The 22681-nt window shown below is 34.4% G+C and overlaps 2 protein-coding genes and 1 non-coding gene across 5 annotated transcripts; 2 read left to right on the top strand and 1 right to left on the bottom strand.

Annotated features, from left to right (window-relative positions):
- Nucleotides 1–13065: 13065 nt before the first annotated feature.
- On the top strand, nucleotides 13066–15234 carry LOC139888089 (receptor-like protein 2). Its single transcript, XM_071871123.1, has one exon. The coding sequence runs from the start codon at nucleotides 13066–13068 to the stop codon at nucleotides 15163–15165; it is 2100 nt and encodes a 699-aa protein (XP_071727224.1). The 3' UTR covers nucleotides 15166–15234.
- A 1259-nt stretch (nucleotides 15235–16493) lies between these two features.
- Nucleotides 16494–16654, top strand: LOC139895432 (U1 spliceosomal RNA). Its single transcript, XR_011775880.1, has one exon. It is a non-coding gene; the product is annotated as a U1 spliceosomal RNA (small nuclear RNA).
- Nucleotides 16655–17462: 808 nt separating this feature from the next.
- Nucleotides 17463–21959, bottom strand: LOC139891173 (dihydrolipoyllysine-residue succinyltransferase component of 2-oxoglutarate dehydrogenase complex 2, mitochondrial-like). Of its 3 annotated transcripts, none has more exons than XM_071874122.1 (15): nucleotides 21840–21959; nucleotides 21563–21630; nucleotides 21112–21186; nucleotides 20941–21001; nucleotides 20805–20838; nucleotides 20496–20566; nucleotides 20201–20275; nucleotides 20062–20117; nucleotides 19938–19982; nucleotides 19584–19847; nucleotides 19237–19331; nucleotides 18524–18614; nucleotides 18292–18402; nucleotides 18006–18200; nucleotides 17463–17928 (listed from the first exon to the last, which is right to left on the bottom strand). In XM_071874122.1, exons 2-15 carry the CDS (start codon nucleotides 21611–21613, stop codon nucleotides 17737–17739), a joined length of 1416 nt encoding a protein of 471 aa, XP_071730223.1. In that variant the 5' UTR covers nucleotides 21614–21630; nucleotides 21840–21959; the 3' UTR covers nucleotides 17463–17736. The 3 variants fall into 3 exon arrangements, with proteins under 3 accessions (XP_071730223.1, XP_071730225.1, XP_071730224.1); XM_071874124.1 differs by having other exon boundaries at nucleotides 20805–20832; XM_071874123.1 differs by having other exon boundaries at nucleotides 21749–21943.
- Between the last annotated feature and the right edge of the window lie 722 nt (nucleotides 21960–22681).

Genomic DNA, 22681 nt, shown 5'->3' with positions numbered 1-22681 from the left:
TTTTTACACAATATCATACAAACATGGACTCCAAATCTTGTCCTTATTTTAGTATGCAACAGCGGAAGGTCTTAATATTCACCTGAGAATAAACATGCTTTAAACGTCAACAAAAATGTTGGTGAGTTATAGGTTTAACCTATATATATCAAATCGTAACAATAGACCACAAGATTTCATATTTCAATACACATCCCATACATAGAGATAAAAATCATTCATATGGTGAACACCTGGTAACCGACATTAACAAGATGCATATATAAGAATATCCCCATCATTCCGGGACACCCTTCGGATATGATATAAATTTCGAAGTACTAAAGCATCCGGTACTTTGGATGGGGTTTGTTAGGCCCAATAGATCTATCTTTAGGATTCGCGTCAATTAGGGTGTCTGTTCCCTAATTCTTAGATTACCAGACTTAATAAAAAGGGGCATATTCGATTTCGATAATTCAACCATAGAATGTAGTTTCACGTACTTGTGTCTATTTTGTAAATCATTTATAAAACCTGCATGTATTCTCATCCCAAAAATATTAGATTTTAAAAGTGGGACTATAACTCACTTTCACAGATTTTTACTTCGTCGGGAAGTAAGACTTGGCCACTGGTTGATTCACGAACCTATAACAATATATACATATATATCAAAGTATGTTCAAAATATATTTACAACACTTTTAATATATTTTGATGTTTTAAGTTTATTAAGTCAGCTGTCCTCGTTAGTAACCTACAACTAGTTGTCCACAGTTAGATGTACAGAAATAAATCGATAAATATTATCTTGAATCAATCCACGACCCAGTGTATACGTATCTCAGTATTAATCACAACTCAAACTATATATATTTTGGAATCAACCTCAACCCTGTATAGCTAACTCCAACATTCACGTATAGAGTGTCTATGGTTGTTCCGAAATATATATAGATGTGTCGACATGATAGGTCAAAACATTGTATACGTGTCTATGGTATCTCAAGATTACATAATATACAATACAAGTTGATTAAGTTATGGTTGGAATAGATTTGTTACCAATTTTCACGTAGCTAAAATGAGAAAAATTATCCAATCTTGTTTTACCCATAACTTCTTCATTTTAAATCCGTTTTGAGTGAATCAAATTGCTATGGTTTCATATTGAACTCTATTTTATGAATCTAAACAGAAAAAGTATAGGTTTATAGTCGTAAAAATAAGTTACAAGTCATTTTTGTAAAGGTAGTCATTTCAGTCGAAAGAACGACGTCTGGATGACCATTTTAGAAAACATACTTCCACTTTGAGTTTAACCATAATTTTTGGATATAGTTTCATGTTCATAATAAAAATCATTTTCTCAGAATAACAAATTTTAAATCAAAGTTTATCATAGTTTTTAATTAACTAACCCAGAACAGCCCGCGGTGTTACTACGACGGCGTAAATCCGGTTTTACGGTGTTTTTCGTGTTTCCAGGTTTTAAATCATTAAGTTAGCATATCATATAGATATAGAACATGTGTTTAGTTGATTTTAAAAGTCAAGTTAGAAGGATTAACTTTTTTTTGCGAACAAGTTTAGAATTAACTAAACTATGTTCTAGTGATTACAAGTTTAAACCTTCGAATAAGATAGCTTTATATGTATGAATCGAATGATGTTATGAACATCATTACTACCTTAAGTTCCTTGGATAAACCTACTGGAAAAGAGAAAAATGGATCTAGCTTCAATGGATCCTTGGATGGCTCGAAGTTCTTGAAGCAGAATCATGACACGAAAACAAGTTCAAGTAAGATCATCACTTGAAATAAGATTGTTATAGTTATAGAAATTGAACCAAAGTTTGAATATGATTATTACCTTGTATTAGAATGATAACCTACTGTAAGAAACAAAGATTTCTTGAGGTTGGATGATCACCTTACAAGATTGGAAGTGAGCTAGCAAACTTGAAAGTATTCTTGATTTTATGAAACTAGAACTTTTGGAATTTATGAAGAACACTTAGAACTTGAAGATAGAACTTGAGAGAGATCAATTAGATGAAGAAAATTGAAGAATGAAAGTGTTTGTAGGTGTTTTTGGTCGTTGGTGTATGGATTAGATATAAAGGATATGTAATTTTGTTTTCATGTAAATAAGTCATGAATGATTACTCATATTTTTGTAATTTTATGAGATATTTCATGCTAGTTGCCAAATGATGGTTCCCACATGTGTTAGGTGACTCACATGGGCTGCTAAGAGCTGATCATTGGAGTGTATATACCAATAGTACATACATCTAAAAGCTGTGTATTGTACGAGTACGAATACGGGTGCATACGAGTAGAATTGTTGATGAAACTGAACGAGGATGTAATTGTAAGCATTTTTGTTAAGTAGAAGTATTTTGATAAGTGTATTGAAGTCTTTAAAAAGTGTATAAATACATATTAAAACACTACATGTATATACATTTTAACTGAGTCGTTAAGTCATCGTTAGTCGTTACATGTAAGTGTTGTTTTGAAACCTTTAGGTTAACGATCTTGTTAAATGTTGTTAACCCAATGTTTATAATATCAAATGAGATTTTAAATTATTATATTATCATGATATTATCATGTATGAATATCTCTTAATATGATATATATACATTAAATGTCTTTACAACGATAATCGTTACATATATGTCTCGTTTAAAAATCATTAAGTTAGTAGTCTTGTTTTTACATATGTAGTTCATTGTTAATATACTTAATGATATGTTTACTTATCATAGTATCATGTTAACTATATATATATATATCCATATATATGTCATCATATAGTTTTTACAAGTTTTAACGTTCGTGAATCACCGGTCAACTTGGGTGGTCAATTGTCTATATGAAACATATTTTAATTAATCAAGTCTTAACAAGTTTGATTGCTTAACATGTTGGAAACATTTAATCATGTAAATATCAATCTCAATTAATATATATAAACATGGAAAAGTTCGGGTCACTACATAACTTCTCCATCTTGTCATCTTCTCTTATTGGCAGGAAGTGTGCTGATTTGGTGAGACGATCAACTATTACCCAAATAGTATCAAAATCACTTGCAGTCCTTGGCAATTTAGTGATGAAATCCATGGTAATGTTTTCCCATTTCCATTCCGGGATTTCGGGTTGTTGAAGTAGACCTGATGGTTTCTGATGCTCAGCTTTGACCTTAGAACACGTCAAACATTCTCCTACGTATTTAGCAACATCGACTTTCATACCCGGCCACCAAAAATGTTTCTTGAGATCCTTGTACATCTTCCCTGTTCCAGGATGTATTGAGTATCTGGTTTTATGAGCTTCTCTAAGTACCATTTCTCTCATATCTCCAAATTTTGGTACCCAAATCCTTTCAGCCCTATACCGGGTTCCGTCTTCCCGAATATTAAGATGCTTCTCCGATCCTTTGGGTATTTCATCCTTTAAATTTCTCTCTTTTAAAACTCCTTGTTGCGCCTCCTTTATTTGAGTAGTAAGGTTATTATGAATCATTATATTTATAGATTTTACTCGAATGGGTTCTCTGTCCTTCCTGCTCAAGGCATCGGCTACCACATTTGCCTTCCCCGGGTGGTAACGAATCTCAAAGTCGTAATCATTCAACAATTCAATCCACCTACGCTACCTCATATTCAGTTGTTTCTGATTAAATATGTGTTGAAGACTTTTGTGGTCGGTATATATAATACTTTTGACCCCATATAAGTAGTGCCTCCAAGTCTTTAATGCAAAAAACAACCGCGCCTAATTCCAAATCATGCATCGTATAATTTTGTTCGTGAATCTTCAATTGTCTAGACGCATAAGCAATCACCTTCGTTCGTTGCATTAATACACAACCGAGACCTTGCTTTGATGCGTCACAATAAATCACAAAATCATCATTCCCTTCAGGCAATGACAATATAGATGCCGTAGTTAGCTTTTTCTTCAATAACTGAAACGCTTTATCTTGTTCATCATTCCATTCAAATTTCTTCCCTTTATGCGTTAATGCAGTCAAGGGTTTTGCTATTCTAGAAAAGTCTTGGATGAACCTTCTGTAGTAACCAGCTAGTCCTAAAAACTGGCGTATGTGTTTCGGAGTTTTCGGGGTTTCCCACTTTTCAACAGTTTCTATCTTTGCCGGATCCACTTTAATACCTTCTTTGTTCACTATGTGACCGAGAAATTGAACTTCTTCCAACCAAAATGCACACTTTGAAAACTTAGCGTACAATTCTTCCTTCCTCAATACTTCTAACACCTTTCTCAAATGTTCACCGTGTTCTTGGTCATTCTTTGAGTAAATAAGTATGTCATCAATGAAAACAATGACAAACTTGTCAAGGTATGGTCCACACACTCGGTTCATAAGGTCCATGAACACAGCTGGTGCATTAGTTAAACCAAACGGCATGACCATAAACTCGTAATGACCGTAACGTGTTCTGAAAGCAGTCTTTGGAATATCATCTTCTTTCACCCGCATTTGATGATACCCGGAACGTAAGTCAATCTTTGAATAAACAGACGAGCCTTGTAGTTGATCAAATAAGTTGTCGATTCTCGGTAGTGGGTAGCGGTTCTTGATGGTAAGTTTGTTCAACTCTCGGTAGTCGATACACAACCTGAATGTACCATCTTTCTTCTTGACAAACAAAACAGGAGCTCCCCACGGTGATGTGCTTGGTAGAATGAAACCACGTTCTAAAAGTTCTTATAATTGACTTTGCAGTTCTTTCATCTCGCTGGGTGCGAGTCTGTAAGGAGCACGAACTATTGGTGCAGCTCCTGGTACAAGATCTATTTGAAATTCAATGAATCGATGTGGGGGTAATCCCGGTAATTCTTTCGGAAATACATCGGGAAATTCTTTTGCGATGGGAACATCATTGATGCTCTTTTCTTCAGTTTGTACTTTTTCGACGTGTGCTAGAACAGCATCGCAACCTTTTCTTATTAGTTTTTGTGCCTTCAAATTACTAATAAGATGTAGCTTCGTGTTGCCCTTTTCTCCGTACACCATTAAGGGTTTTCCTTTTTCTCGTATAATGCGAATTGCATTTTTGTAACAAACGATCTCTGCTTTTACTTCTTTCAACCAGTCCATACCGATTATCACATCAAAACTCCCTAACTCTACTGGTATCAAGTCAATCTTAAATGTTTCGCTAACCAGTTTAATTTCTCGATTCCGACATATATTATCTGCTGAAATTAATATACCATTTGATAATTCGAGTAAAAATTTACTATCCAAAGGCATCAATGGGCAACTTAATTTAGCACAAAAATCTCTACTCATATAGCTTCTATCCGCACCCGAATCAAATAAAACGTAAGCAGATTTATTGTCAATAAGAAACGTACCCGTAACAAGCTCCGGGTCTTCCTGTGCCTCTGCCGCATTAATATTGAAAACTCTTCCGCGGACTTGTCCATTCGTGTTCTCCTGGTTCGGGAAATTTCTAATAATGTGGCCCGGTTTTTCACATTTATAACAAACTACATTGGCATAACTTTCTCCGACACTACTTGCTCCGCCATTACTCGTTCCGACACCATTTGTTCCTTTCGTTCTGTTAACCCCTGGTCCGTAAACCTCACACTTCGCCGGGCTATGACCATTTCTTTTACACTTGTTGCAAAATTTGGTGCAGAACCCCGAGTGATACTTTTCACACCTTTGGCATAGCTGCTTCTGATTGTTGTTGTTGTTGCGGTTATTATTGTTGTTGGGATGATTGTTGTAGTTGCTGTTGTTGTTGTTGTTGTTGTTGTTGTTATTGTTGTTGTTGTTGTTGTTGGGCCGTTTGTTGTAGTTGCGATTGATGTTGCGATTGTTGGGATAGTTGTTGCGATTATTGTTGTAATTGCTGTTGTTATTGTATTGGTAATTCTTATCACCGTTTTCCTACCACTTTCTTTTGACTTGCTTCACATTGGCCTCTTCAGCAGTCTGTTCTTTAATTCTTTCTTCAATCTGGTTCACTAGTTTGTGAACCATTCTACATGCCTGTTGTATGGAGGCGGGCTCGTGTGAACTTATATCTTCTTGGATTCTTTCCGGTAATCCTTTCACAAACGCATCGATCTTCTCTTCCTCATCTTCGAACGCTCCCGGACACAATAAGCACAATTCAGTAAATCGTCTTTCGTACGTGGTAATATCAAATCCTTGGGTTCGTAACCCTCTAAGTTCTTTCTTGAGCTTATTGACCTCGGTTCTGAGACGGTACTTCTCGTTCATCAAGTGCTTGAATGCTGACCACGGTAGTGCGTAAGCATCATCTTGTCCCACTTGCTCTAGATAGGTATTCCACCATGTTAACGCAGAACCTGTGAAGGTATGCGTAGCGTACTTCACTTTGTCCTCTTCAGTACACTTACTTATGGCAAACACCTATTCGACCTTCTCTGTCCACCGTTTCAATCCGATCGGTCCTTCGGTTCCATCAAATTCCAAAGGTTTGCAGGCAGTGAATTCTTTATAGGTGCATCCTACACGATTTCCTGTACTGCTAGATCCAAGGTTATTGTTGGTATGTAGCACAGCCTGTACTGCGGCTATGTTTGAAGCAAGAAAGGCACGAAATTTCTCTTCACTCATATTCAAGGTGTGTCGAGTAGTCGGTGCCATTTCCTTCAAAATAGTCAAATGAAACGAGTTAATCATATAGAATATCGAGAGTAGTCAATAGTATTTCGTAGCGTAATATGAACTTATTTATAAAAGCTCTTTCTTCATATTAGCGTTTTATACTCTTTAATTTGGGTAGTACCTACCCGTTAAGTTCATACTTAGTAGCTAACATACCATTTCAACTACTACAATTCTATATGAAAAACTAATCACAACAAAAAAAAAATATCATATTCAAACCTTTATACAATAACTTGCAAACTTACAATACCGCTATTTTACATATAGCATGAAATATAGCACATAAAACTTTGATACAAAGTAGTTGCGAAGATAATTCTAGTTAATAAATAAGGCGTTCAGCAAAGGCAACAAAGACACGTAATTCATACGTCCAGAAACAAGTCATGCATTCTGGTTTTACTAATACCACTTCCCATCCTTGATCTTGCGGAACGTAACCATTGTGACCGATAGTATGACAACGTGTTGTAACGTCGTCAAAAGGGCGAAGGTTACGTAATGACCAACAGTCTTGTAATAACCTAAAAACCTCATTTCTTACCCCAATTACCGACTCCGTCACTTGTGGGAACGTTTTGTTTAATAGTTGTAGCCCGATGTTCTTTTTCTCACTTTGGTGAGAAGCGAACATTACTAACCCATAAGCATAACATGCTTCTTTATGTTGCATGTTAGCCGCTTTTTCTAAATCATGAAGTCCTATATTCGGATACATTGAGTCAAAATAATTTCTTAACCCGTTGCGTAAAATAGCATTTGGGTTCCCCGCAATATATGCGTCAAAGTAAACACATCGTAACTTATGGGTTTCCCAATGTGATATCCCCCATCTTTCAAACGAAAGCCTTTTATAAACCAAGGCATTCTTGGAACGTTCTTCGAATGTCTTACAAATTGATTTTGCCATAAATAGTTGTGCCGAGGAATTCTGACCGACTATAGACAAGATTTCATCAATCATGTCTCCGGGTAAGTCTTCTAAAATATTGGGTTGTCTATCCATTTTGTGTTTTTATACTGTAAAATAGACAAGAGTTAGATTCATAAAAGATACTTATTAATACAAGAAATTTTTACATATATCGTAAAGCATAAGCACACTATATTACATATATTACACCGCACAAATACAACTATCTTATTCCGACTCACTCGTTTCTTCTTTTTCGAACTTGGTTCTTTTTGCTAAGTTTTTAGGGATATATGATGTTCCCCTAATACGAGCCGTCGTTTTCCACATTGGTCTAGAAAAACCTGGTGGTTTAGAGGTTCCCGGGTTATTGTTACAACTTAAGAAATACGGGTGTTGACGATACATATAAAGTTCGTCGGGGTTAGAATCAGATTTCTCTATTTTTATGCCCTTTCCCTTATTGTTCTCTTTTGCCTTTTTAAATTCAGTTGGGGTAATTTCTATAACATCATCGGAATCCTCGTCGGGATCCGATTCATCGGAGAATTGGTAATCCTCCCAATATTTTGCTTCCTTGGCGGAAACACTGTTGACCATAATTAACTTTGGTCGGTTGGTTGAGGATTTTCTTCTACTTAACCATTTTATTATTTCCCCTACTGGTTCTTCTTCTGGTTCCGATTCTTCTTCCGGTTCCGATTCTTCTTCCGGTTCCGACTCTTCTTCCGGTTCCTCTTCGGGAACTTGTGAATTAGTCCACGAATCATTTCAATTTACATTTGACTCTTCATTATTATTAGGTGAGTCAATGGGACTAGTTCTAGAGGTAGACATCTATCACATAATATCAAACACGTTAAGAGATTAATATATCACATAATATTCACATGTAAAAAATATATAGTTTCCAACAAAATTTGTTAAGCAAATTTTTTTTTTTTTCAAGTAAACACGGTCGAAGTCCAGACTCACTAATGCATCCTAACAAACTCGATAAGACAAACTAATGCAAAATTCTGGTTCTTTACGACCAACTCTCGGATACCAACTGAAATGTCCCGTTCTTATTGATTAAAAACGTTCCATATTAATTGATTTCGTTGCGAGGTTTTGACCTCTATATGAGAAGTTTTTCAAAGACTGCATTCATTTTTAAAACAAACCATAACCTTTATTTCATCAATAAAGGTTTAAAAAGCTTTACGTAGATTATCAAATAATGATAATCTAAAATATCCTGTTTACACACGACCATTACATAATGGTTTACAATACAAATATGTTACAACAAAATAAGTTTCTTGAATGCAGTTTTTACACAATATCATACAAGCATGGACTCCAAATCTCGTCCTTATTTAAGTATGCGACAGCGGAAGCTCTTAATAATCACCTGAGAATAAACATGCTTAAAACGTCAACAAAATTGTTGGTGAGTTATAGGTTTAACCTATATATATCAAATCATAATAATAGACCACAAGATTTCATATTTCAATACACATCCCATACATAGAGATAAAAATCATTCATATGGTGAACACCTGGTAACCGACATTAACAAGATGCATATATAAGAATATCCCCATCATTCCGGGACACCCTTCGGATATGATATAAATTTCGAAGTACTAAAGCATCCGGTACTTTGGATGGGATTTGTTAGGCCCAATAGATCTATCTTTAGGATTCGCGTCAATTAGGGTGTCTGTTCCCTAATTCTTAGATTACCAGACTTAATAAAAAGGGGCATATTTGATTTTGATAATTCAACCATAGAATGTAGTTTCACGTACTTGTGTCTATTTTGTAAATCATTTATAAAACCTGCATGTACTCTCATCCCAAAAATATTAGATTTTAAAAGTGGGACTATAACTCACTTTCACAGATTTTTACTTCGTTGGGAAGTAAGACTTGGCCACTGGTCGATTCACGAACCTATAACAAATATGTACATATATATCAAAGTATGTTCAAAATATATTTACAACACTTTTAATACATTTTGATGTTTTAAGTTTATTAAGTCAGCTGTCCTCGTTAGTAACCTACAACTAGTTGTCCACAGTTAGATGTACAGAAATAAATCGATATATATTATCTTGAATCAATCCACGACCCAGTGTATACGTAACTCAGTATTGATCACAACTTAAACTATATATATATTTTGGAATCAACCTCAACCCTGTATAGCTAACTCCAACATTCACATATAGAGTGTCTATGGTTGTTCCGCAATATATATATATATATATATATATATATATATATATATATATATATATATATATATATATATAGAATATAGATGGGTCGACATGATAGGTCGAAACATTGTATACGTGTCTATGGTATCTCAAGATTACATAATATACAATATAAATTGATTAGGTTATGGTTGGAATAGATTTATTACTAACTTTCACGTAGGTAAAATGAGTAGTTTTTATCAATCATGTTTTACTCGCCATTTCTTCGTTTCTAATCCGTTTTGAGTGATTCCAGTGGCCACGGTTTTGTATTGAACTTAACTTTATGAATATAAACAGAAAAAGTATAAGTTTATAGTCGGAAATACAAGTTACAAGTCGTTTTTGAAAGAGGTAGTCATTTCCGTCGAAAGAACGACATCTTGATGACCATTTTGAAAAACATACTTTCACTTTGAGTTTAACCATGATTTTTGGATATAGTTTCATGTTCATAAGAAAAATCATTTTTTCAGAAGTATAGCTTTTAAATCAAAGTTCTTCTTAGCTTTTAATTATCCCAACCAAAACAGCCCCCGGTTTTACTACGACTGCGTATATTCAGTTTTATGGTGTTTATCGTGTTTTCGGGTTTTAAATCATTAAGTTAGCATATCATATAGATATAAAACATGTGTTTAGTTGATTTTAAAAGTCTAGTTAGAAGGATTAACTTTATTTGCGAACAAGTTTAGAATTAACTAAACTATGTTCTAGTGATTACAAGTTTATAACGTTGAATAAGACAGCTTTTTATGTATGAATCGAATGATGTTATGAACATCATTACTACCTCAAGTTCCTTGGATAAACCTACTGGAAATGAGAAAAATAGATCTAGCTTCAAAGGATCCTTGAATGGCTTGAAAGTTCTTGAAGCAGAATCATGACACGAAAATAATTTCAAGTAAGATTTCCACTCGAAATAAGATTGTTATAGTTATAGAAATTGAATTAAAGTTTGAATATGATTATTAACTTGTATTAGAAAGATAACCTACTGTAAGTAACAAAGGTTTCTTGATCTTGGATGATTATTTGGAATGGATTTAGAAAACTTGGAAGTAAACTTGCAATCTTGGAAGTATTCTTGATTTTATGAAACTAGAACTTTTGGAATTTATGAAGAACACTTAGAACTTGAAGATAGAACTTGAGAGAGATCAATTAGATGAATAAAATTGAAGAATGAAAGTGTTTGTAGGTGTAATTGGTCGTTGGTATATGGATTAGATATAAAGGATATGTAATTTTGTTTTCATGTAAATAAGTCATGAATGATTACTCATATTTTTGTAATTTTATGAGATATTTCATGCTAGTTGTCAAATGATGGTTCCCACATGTGTTAGGTGACTCACATGGGCTGCTAAGAGCTGATCATTGGAGTGTATATACCAATAGTACATACATCTAAAAGCTGTGTATTGTACGAGTACGAATACGGGTGCATACGAGTAGAATTGTTGATGAAACTGAACGAGGATGTAATTGTAAGCATTTTTGTTAAGTAGAAGTATTTTGATAAGTGTCTTGAAGTCTTTCAAAAGTGTATGAATACATATTAAAACACTACATGTATATACATTTTAACTGAGTCATTAAGTCATCGTTAGTCGTTACATGTAAGTGTTGTTTTGAAACCTTTAGGTTAACGATCTTGTTAAATGTTGTTAACCCAATGTTTATAATATCAAAAGAGATTTTAAATTATTATATTATCATGATATTATGATGTACGAATATCTCTTAATATGATATATATACATTAAATGTCGTTACAACGATAATCGTTACATATATGTCTCGTTTCAAAATCATTAAGTTAGTAGTCTTGTTTTTACATATGTAGTTCATTGTTAATATACTTAATGATATGTTTGCTTATCATAATATCATGTTAACTATATATATAACCATATATATGTCATCATATAGTTTTTACAAGTTTTAACGTTCGTGAATCACCGGTCAACTTGGGTGGTCAATTGTCTATATGAAACCTATTTCAATTAATCAAGTCTTAACAAGTTTGATTGCTTAACATGTTGGAAACACTTAATCATATAAATAACAATTTCATTTAATATATATAAACATGGAAAAGTTCGGGTCACTACATAGCCATTGATTGCTTATGAGGTTGCTAGTTGTACGATTTGATGATACTAGCTATTGATACGAAAGGATATGTGATTATATGTATTTATGTGATGTCGTGGATGCGAGTAGGTAAGTTGTATATGCATGTATATATTTATTCTACTCACTAAGCTTTAGCTTACCCTCTCGTTGTTTACCTTTTTATAGGTATCGTTGATGCGGAGTTACCTAGTTGCTAGACTAGGGTCGATAGACATTGCTTAAGCTTGGAGGATTAGCTTTTGGATATTTGGACGCGTGTTGGGGATTTGGTAGTCCCCGGGATTATGCTCTTGGTATCGGGTTGGGTTGTAGAGTCCTAATCCGTCTAAAAAGATAAATGGGTCGAAATCGCTACATTATTTGTAAAACGGGTCATTGTAGGCCGGTGTTGTAAAACTTGTTTTTATTGAGGAAATCTCTTAGTTTTACTTATATTGATGTGTATTGATAATTGGTTTCGTTGAAAAGTGTCGAGAAGCGGGTTTTTCGTTCGTGTCAAAGAAAACTGGACAGCTCACTTTAGTTTATTTGGACGCCGGCCAAGAACTTGGGACGGCGTCCAGGAATCTGGACGCCGTCCAGATACACTGCCACACAAAATATTTTTTTTTAAGGCGTGTTTTTATTAAAACGAAGTCAGGTTGTTACAAATGTACTACTAACTTAAATTAATTTTAAAGGTCTATTCTAACCTTTTATGAAAAGTTGTAAATGACAATTGAATATGTACCAAACGACACACAATTCTCTCTAATTAATTTTAAAGGTATATTCTAACATTTTATGAAAAGTTGTATATGACAATTGAATATGTACCAAGCCACACACAATTCTCTCCTTTTTAGTATAGTAAGGTAAAGGTATATTCTAACATTTTATGAAAAGTTGTAAATGACAATTGAATATGTACCAAGCGGCACACAATTCTCTCCTTTTTAGTGTAGTAAGGTAATAATTTTACTTTTAATGATTTAAGTCTAAATATGAAAGTGACTGTTTTATTTTTTTAATAATTTCAACAAGTTGTTCTATATAATTTCTCGTGTTGAAAGTGTACTAATCCACAATGATCATATGAGTAATAACTTGACTGCTCTTTTTCTTCACATCATGTTGATGATCATCATAAAGACTTGTTATATGCCATCTATCATGTTGGCCATATTCTTGATTATGATTCAACTAAATATACACCTTACTACTACTACTACATATGGGCAGATACATAGACATCTAGATGAAATAGCAGTACCAGCTTCTACTTGTAACCCTCTTGATAAAGAATCTTTGTTGCAATTGGCTACAAATTTTCACAACCTGAATTGGTCCGCTTCCATAGATTGTTGCTCATGGGATGGTATAACTTGTGACGATAAAAGAAATCGGGTCATCGAGTTATCCTTACCACTTAAAGGCCTTGCTGGTGCTATTCCCTTCTCTATTCAAAATCTCACATTTCTTTCCCTACTTGACTTGTCCCGTAATTTACTTTCGGGTCCCATTCCTAACGGATTCTTTTCATCTTTCAAAAACCTCGAAATCGTTGACTTGAGCTACAACACTCTTTCTGGAGAGTTAAATCAAATCTTGCCTGCTATATGCACAAATTCACCTGATTTAGCGGTCATTGATTTCTCTAACAACCTCTTTAATGGAAATATCCCACCGAATTTTAGCACTTGTTCTAAACTTCGTGTATTGAGTTTGGGTTATAACGAAATAACAGGAGGGATTCCTATAGATATAGGTGGCGCTCAATTGCTGCAATATCTATCCGTACCTGACAACTTTCTTACCGGAGAAATTGGGGAAAGCATTACCAACCTCACAAACCTTAAAAGTGTTGTATTGTTTGATAATTTTTTAACAGGCTCTGTCCCTTCCAATATCGGCAAGTTGTCCTTGTTGGAAAGACTTGAACTACAATCTAATAAACTTACCAAGACTATGCCTTTTTCGTTGATGAATTGCACAAAGCTTCAAGTACTAAACTTGAGGAGTAACTATTTATTTGGTAGGCTTGCGGATCTTGATTTCTCGAAGTTAAGTGACCTAAGAGTTATTGACCTTGGTGTAAATCAGTTTACTGGTCTGTTTCCTAGAACACTTTTCAGTTGCAAATCACTAATAGCACTTCGTCTATCCAATAATATGCTACAAGGTGAAGTCTTCACTGACGTACTTGAATTGCCATCTCTTACTTTCCTAGGGCTTTCGAACTGTACACTCAAAAACATCACAAAAACATTAAGTATCTTAAGCAATCATACAAAACTTACTACTCTAATCCTCTCCAACAACTTTTTCAATGAAACCCTTCCCGATGTAGGAATTTCTGGCTTTATTCATATTAAGGTTATCGGATTAGGTGGTTGCAAACTATTTGGTAAAGTTCCGAGTTGGTTGAGATCACTAACAACTCTTGAGATACTCGACCTTTCTGAAAATCATATCAACGAAACAATTCCTGGCTGGCTACACACACTTCCCAACCTTTTTTCTCTCGACTTATCTAATAATTCCCTTTCCGGAAGCTTCCCAGTTGAGCTTACTAAACTTCAAGCACTTTCACCTCAAATGTTGGATCATGCTAACAGTAGTAAACTGGAACTGCCTTTGTTCGTTGCACCAGCAAATAATACATATCTGCGGTACAATCTGATAGTTAACTTACCACCAGCCTTGTACCTAAATGGAAATCAACTGAAGGGTGAAATTCCCACTGAAATTGGCCATTTGCGGTTGATTCATATTCTTGATCTCAGCAATAACAATTTCTCTGGCAAAATTCCTGAATCAATATCAAATCTAAGGAACTTGGAAGAGTTGGACCTTTCACATAATCATCTATCTGGTGTGATCCCAGGATCCCTTACAAAGTTGAACTTTTTGTCTTCTTTAAACGTTTCAGACAATGATCTACAAGGTGTCATACCAACTGGGGGGCAATTCGACACCTTTTTGAATCAGTCATATGCAAACAATCCAGGGTTGTGCGGCTCACCAATGCAAAGATCATGTAATAGTCCATCGGCTTTAAGAAATTTTACTTCAGGACATAAAGATGGCCCACACGACGCGTTGATCGATGGCCTTACAGTTGGAATCTGTGTAGGATTTACCATCACTCTCATTTGTCAAGCATGGTGGATATTTTGTAAGAAACCATATTGAGCATGTAATTAGTTAGCTAAAAAGAACATAATTACACACTTGTTTATAATCTTGAGAGCTAGAGACATGTTTTGGGGTTGTATAATTAGTTGTCTGTTTTCCTTTTAACTTATTATCTTATTTTAACATTGTGCAGTTCTTTATGCAAGAGCACGTTTACCTGATTATTGTGTAGTAATAGCATATGACTGTATTGTAAACGAATTGTTAAGCAAACAGATTGTTGTGACTTGATAAGCTCGTCGGTATTTTCGCATTGTCATGGTTAATTTGATACTTATAGAACTATAAACGGGTGCAAATGTATACACATAACACTGGGAAAATATTAGACTATTCGGTGTAAAAACATGAAACACTAGTTTTAAACAAATAAGCCTTTATACAGTAAAATAGAACCAGATGTAAACAAATTTTACAATTTTAATTTAGAAACATGACCAATATACATGAAGGTTGACGATTAATGACTTTATTTGATCAATCTATTGATGATGATTGACTTTATTGTTTCCTTCATAGATGGATTATATTAGATATACATGAATGTTGATTCAATTGAAGTGTGTTTCACTAGTTTTCTTGATTTTGTTGATAGGTTGAATCACATTAGATTCACCTATCTGATTTCGGATCGATTTTAAGCTCTTCCTTAACAACCACAACTCCTTGACGTAGTAATGTAGTCGGTCTATCATCAATCCTAAAAATAAACAGAACCCTGCATTACAACACCAAAAAAGTTATTAATTTCCAAAACGTGGATAGATTTAATAAAACATGTATGAACTAGAAAGAATGTACCCATGAGTGACGCCTCGAGAATGTGATAGGCCAAAAGAACTTGGTCAGTTGGATTTGTCGCTCCAGCCTCCATCATACGCTTTTGAGTTTTAAAAACGCCAGACAAATTGAAGACGAAGACTATAAATACTGTGGCAGCAACGGTCCTTGACATCACAAGTCCTCTACCTTGTTTCAAATGATCCAACCCCATCATGATTAAGTTTCTCAATGGCGAGTGAAACAAAAGAATTATGATCACTCCTGCTTCGATCGCTAGGACCATAAACAAAAGAGGTGTCATAATTTCCTTCAGGCAAATAAAACAATAACGATAATGAAAAAATATGGTTTTCTTTATAAATTGCAGCTTTTGGAGTTGGAATTTTGATTCTAAACTTGCAACTTCAATGAAAGAATCGCATATTTCTTTTGAGTGTTGAATTTGTTTTTAAAATATTAAGGGAAGTATCCCACATCGGCTGAGAAGGAGTGAGGTAAGGTGGAAAAAGGAATATAAAAAAAGCAAGAGGCTATTGAAGAAGGCACTTACCTGGACAGGGTCAATGGGCGATCAAGAAGGTCCATGGCCTAGGTTGGTGATCTCCATTGCACTTTGGAGGGGTGCTAGCCTAAGGTCAGCCCAAGTGGTTGAGCCTATGTCATTATTTATTGCTGTTGGGGCTTGCGTTCGCGCAGCCCCTTTCAATTCTCCAGTTTTTAATAATTTATTTGTGAATGTAAATTTTCTACCAATTTTCAGCCTACTCTTAATCATTTGATTGCGTATTTATCTTTGTTTTGTTTGCTGTTGTGAATGTGAATTTCTAGCATTAACTTTATAAAGTTATGCTCTGTTTTAACAGTCGAGTTATTAAGAAATTTATTGTATTGACCTTATAAAATTAAGCTCTTAATTTTAAGTTTCTGATACAAAAGATTAAGAGCTCAGCATGTTGAACGTGAAATACTCGATAAAAAGCTTAACTTGTAACTGGACGTTAAATTACTCGTAATAAAACAAGTCAAATATAGCTTATGATAATACAAGCTTGCAAAGACAATGACTATTGAAGTAGGTGTGGGAACTGTCCGCTATAAACGATGGCAAAATTAATAATAAGATATACGGTTTGACTAGCAAAATAAGGTAAAGACGGGTGTCAAAGGGAACACAGTTGTAGAGTACCAGATCAGAACTGTCCATATCGAATTCTTTGGGCGCAAAGACACATAAACACCAAAAATGAGTCTTCCGATATGATTGTGTTACCGCATTAGCATCAAGAATTGAGATCCACCATCCACCAATGGTCAAACAATTGGGTCTCATTGTAATGTTATTTTCATTAAATATAATGGAGGTCATCACCAACAAAATCTAATGGCAACATATAAAACGCTAGCACATTAGACTACAAGTTGGGTCTCTTGGTATTTCAACCATACACACAGTTATGACACCAAGTTACCCAGATTTAATAGTGTGAACGAAAGATATCAATCGCAATAAATGTTTTTAATTAAGTTTTATTGATAAGAATTAAGAGTATGACAAGGTGCTCAAAAACCAATTGCAGCACGTGACACCAAAAATGTACGGTTCGGGAAGTGTAGATTCCAAACACGTGTTCCAGTGTAACTTATACTCATCAAATTGAAAACATGGCTACCGCGATATAACAGCAAAAGCCTACAAAATTTTTTAGTATTTATTCTGGTTAAGCAAGGACTTCAAGTATACCAGAATTCAACACACATTAAGCAGAATCATTGGTCTTGTGGCCTCTAGATGTCGAGAAGCAACCTCCTTGGATCCTCGACCACATCTTTAATACGGCGCAAGAAAAACACAGCCTCTCTTCCATCAATTAGCCTATGGTCATAGGTGAGGGCAATGTACATCATGGGTCTTGGAACTATGTTGCCTCCAACAACCATTGGCCGGCTCACAATTGAATGCATACCCAAAATTGCAGACTGCATAACAATACATTCGTTAATGAGTGCACATTTTATATACTTTATACGCTTGCCTGGTATAAATATATGTATACCTGAGGGGGATTAATGATAGGAGTGCTTAAAAGGCTTCCGTAAACACCACCATTAGAGATTGTAAACGAGCCTCCTGCCATCTCATCGATGGATATGGTTCCATTAACTGCCTTTTTAGCAAGACTGTTAATCTCTTTCTCTATCTCAGCAAAGTTCATATTTTCAGCATTGCGGATAACTGGCACAACAAGTCCCTAATAAAAGGGGAAATGAAAAAGAATACATAAAGTTCAATGTTTTACAACTTTGTACTTTAATGATTAGTAATGAATATTTTGAGCTTACCTTTGGGGTACCGACAGCTATGCTGATATCAATATAATCTCTGTATATGATGTCATCTCCATCGATAACTGCATTAATGATTGGCTGATTTTGCAGTCCACTTACAGCAGCCTGAAATTTGAAAAAAATAAAAATAAAAATGATTATATAGAAAAGGATGGATATTATACCAAAGAACACTTAAAAAAAAAAGGTACGAAATATCTATCGTCAAGTCTACATATAAACATACCTTAACAAATCCAGACATCAGTCCCAACTTAACTCCGTGTTTCTCTAAGAAAGCGTCTTTGTACTCGGAACGCAGTTTCATTAGATTAGTCCTGCAAACAAACAAGCATATGATAACATAACAAATATGGTTTTACTTAATCACAAGACAGCCTGCATAGATTTTACAATGTGGAGGCAAACATAATTAATTCTACATGGGCCATATTCCTATAACGACATTAAATTGTTATAATCGGGCGATCAGCTATACATTTCAAAACGGATCGTTCAGAGGGCTGGGTAACGAGTTGAAATGGATTGGGTCATTAAGGTGACCCCGTAATTTTTTCTCCAGACACCGGAACTCTATTATAAAATTACGCGACATATTTATGATTGCAAGAAAAAACAATAAGTATAAGTCCAACAATAACAATTTAACCCTTCAAAACGAAGCAGTAAGAGGGATATATGCTAAAAAAAATACAAAAGAGTGACTCTTAACCCATTTAAGCAGTCTGGTATTTAGCCAAACTTTGGGCTAATTACAGATGAGTCATAATTCAAATTGACCAATTTAAACATATATGAATCAAAACACCACTTCTAAGCTTATACCATTAGGTTATAAAGAATTCATTCATTCACAAACTAGAAGGGCTTGGAAGGCCCTAAAGTCATGGTACGACCCTGAAACCTTGCAATATATATGAATGTACAACTGGAACTTACATGTCAACTTCATTGAATGTCGTCAGCAAAGCAAATGTGTTCTGAGAATCCTTAAGACGTGTAGCAACTCGCTTTCTTAAACGAGTCATAGGTACCTGCATTCGAGCAAGAAATCAAACACAACCACTCATAACTCAATATGCATAAATAAAACCGGAATAGGTGATATTAAACCCGTAAAACAAAACAGAAGAATAAAAAAATAATATAGATGAATAGTTACGATAACAATTATGAAACAAAAACAAGAATTATGCTGATAACATAGATTTTGAAAGAAAAATAAAAACGTTGACTGTAACAGATTAATATCAATGTCGTCATAGCGTAGAAAATATGACACTTACACGTCTTTCTCTATCTTTAGGAGGAAGCTGGGGTTCTGATGCAGAAGTTCTTGATTGTGGTGGGGGAGAAGCTGGTTTAGGTTTCTCGATGACGGGGGCAGTTTCAACTTTTGGCTTCTCCTCAACTTTATCAGCAACTGGAGCTGACTGAGAAACAGCCTCTTCAGGTGCCTTTTTGGGTGGAGCAGCAGCACCCTCTGCAGACTTTGAGATGATAGCAACTTTTGTACCCGGTTCAACTGTATCCCCCTCCTTTGCTATGAACTAAAAGTATAAAAAATAAAACGCAATTTCAGCATCCCTAAAAATTTACATCAACTAGTTCACAGTGAAGCAGAATTGACATATTTTTACCTCTTGAATTATACCGGCTTCAGGACTAGCAACATCAATAGTCACCTGCAACATAGGCAGCTATGTTAAAAACATCACCTGTAGTCACAAGCTTCGAAACTTGTAGCCTATGTAGAAGGAATACCTTATCTGTTTCTACTTGTGCAATTGGTTCATCAATTTCCACCCTATCACCAGGTTCTGCTCCAAGTAGATTGTTTAGAAAGGGAAGCTTAAAAAATATAGTAGTAAAAAGAATCTGATACAAAAACAGAGGCACATACTTTTCAGGAAAGTTGCCAGAGTACCGTCACTTATAGATTCACCCATAAAAGGTACAACAGCATCGACCAGTTCACCTTGAAACATAAACACGGTATCATACTCTAGAACACTAATGTGTTATTATCAGCATGATTTATAATCATATGATGCGGTAAATACTTTAAGTAACATAACTTATAAAGCTAAACATAGTGCATTCAAAAATCTACATGCATTGTCACAAATAAATGCAACTCTACCAAACCAAAACTTCAAAAATGAACTATCAGTACACTAAATATATGAAAATTATACCACTGTCAGAGGAGAACTTTCTGCTTTGCATTTGCATGCTGACACATGGCTGAGGACTAGTCATAAATTCCCTGTTAACAAAAGAGGTCTAGTTAGAACATGTGCACTAGTACACATCAATAGCCATTTACTATTGAACAGATAATGACAGCGAAAAATAAAAGGTTACAGAAATGAGCAAGTATTGAATAAGTGAAGTCAATTGATGAGGCTCAATGAATCATGCTGCTTGATTTATTGCAACAGCATGTCAATATTTATGTTCATATTCTTAACAAGATAAACTAAAAGAGAGAATTGTGCACTAACCTTGATGGCCTTAAATTCACTGCACCACCTGTGACTTGGCAATAGAAGAAGAAACCAATTAATAGTATAACAATATAAACTTACTTAAAAATCTGATTTCCTGCAAATAGAAACTGAAAGCAGCGGCAGAAGTTACCAGATTGGGCAAGGTGATATATACTCCGAACGTTACCAATAATTCCGGGATGGATTAATACCTATAAACAAGTTAAAAGGTTAGCCCTGAAAATTAGCATGTAAGCATATCATACATTGTTCTTATTGCTCTAATTCATTATCAATTAATAAGCTACACAATCAGTAGTACCTCTCCTCCTGAGGCAGAACAAGTTGCGGTTATAGATGGTACATGACGAGCTGTTCGCCATGATTTCCCTGTGATCTGTCCAAAACAATGTGTATTATATTAACGTAACATTATACCATATACGTACATACACAATGTATAATCAGAACTTATAATTGAGTTTAATTTCGTCTGATTTTCAATTATCAGGTCCAAACTCTACTGTAATACTAATTTCATCATGTAACATAATCATCAACAAAACATATCCTATCTAAAAGTTTTATATATACTAATCACAATATTAGGTCAAAAATGTTACACAGCTCACAAAGTATAACGTGTTCATTATTCATTATTCATTATATTATATAAACAATAATAATATGTAGGATTGTACATACATATACATGTAAACACATACACAGTAATTGTGAACTAACGGTCGACTAAAAATTAGATCGAAACTTACCGAAATAGAAGAGGATCCGGTAACGACTTTTCGCCGGAAAACACCTAACATCGCAGCTAGCTTCAACGCTATATACAATATTATAAAAATTACACAATCGTAATCCGTAAATAATAGTATAACGAAAGAATTAAATCAGATGTATCGAAAATAAATTAACAGATACGATAATAAACATATATATACCGAGAGCGTAACCTAAGATAAAGATTATAAATAGAAAATAAAGTGATTGAAGATTGAAGCAGATGTTTGAGATTCGATTTGATTTGATTACCAAATTGAAGAAAGGTGTGGATCTTGTACGCAGAGAAAATTAATTGAATGAGAAAGATGTTATACGGAGATGCTTGAATTAAACGTGGGGAACGGGCCGCCGCGAACGATGAATTGGTTCTTGAAGGTGGTAAGTTGTATAAAGTGGAACGTTTGTATTTATATATTTATTTATTTATATCATATTTATATTTATTTATTATTTATTTTATTATTATTATTTATTTATTTATTTATTTATTATTATTATTATTATTATTATTTAGTAGACTTATAACCACCTTTAGTGGTTTGATTGTGTTATAATTCAGTAGGCTTATAACTACCTTTAGTAGTTTGATTCTTGATTAAGAATACTAATAATGAAGTGTAAGAACAAAGATGATAATGGAGAGAAAGAAGGAAACACTTTGTAAGTGTGAGAAATGGTGCAAGTGTTTTAGCTTGCAATACATGGCTATTTATACAAAAATAAAGCTACCCAATATTGACTAAGTATTAGTACAAAATTGACTATCCACATATAAATAATATTGTTATGATTATAACACTCCCACTTGGATATCAATTTTATTTTATTGAAGATCAACTATAAGTTACTGCCTCGTTAAAAACCTTGCTAAAGAAAACTCAGTGGGAAAAAACTTTAGCTAAGGGAAAAAGAATGCAGCATGGAGTTGACTCCCCCTCAAGTAGACATCATTGAGTCGTCACATCTTTTGAACTTGACTCATGCCAATATTGTGAACGTGTGTTCTGGAAATAGCAGTTGACAGTGCTTTGGTATAAAGATCAGCAGAGTTGTTGATTGAACGTATCTCATTTCAATCTGGTTGGCCTTTA

The sequence above is a fragment of the Rutidosis leptorrhynchoides genome, chromosome 2, assembly GCF_046630445.1.
Source record: "Rutidosis leptorrhynchoides isolate AG116_Rl617_1_P2 chromosome 2, CSIRO_AGI_Rlap_v1, whole genome shotgun sequence".
Classification (NCBI taxonomy): Eukaryota; Viridiplantae; Streptophyta; class Magnoliopsida; order Asterales; family Asteraceae; genus Rutidosis; species Rutidosis leptorrhynchoides.
This window is presented reverse-complemented; position numbering and strand designations above follow the sequence as displayed.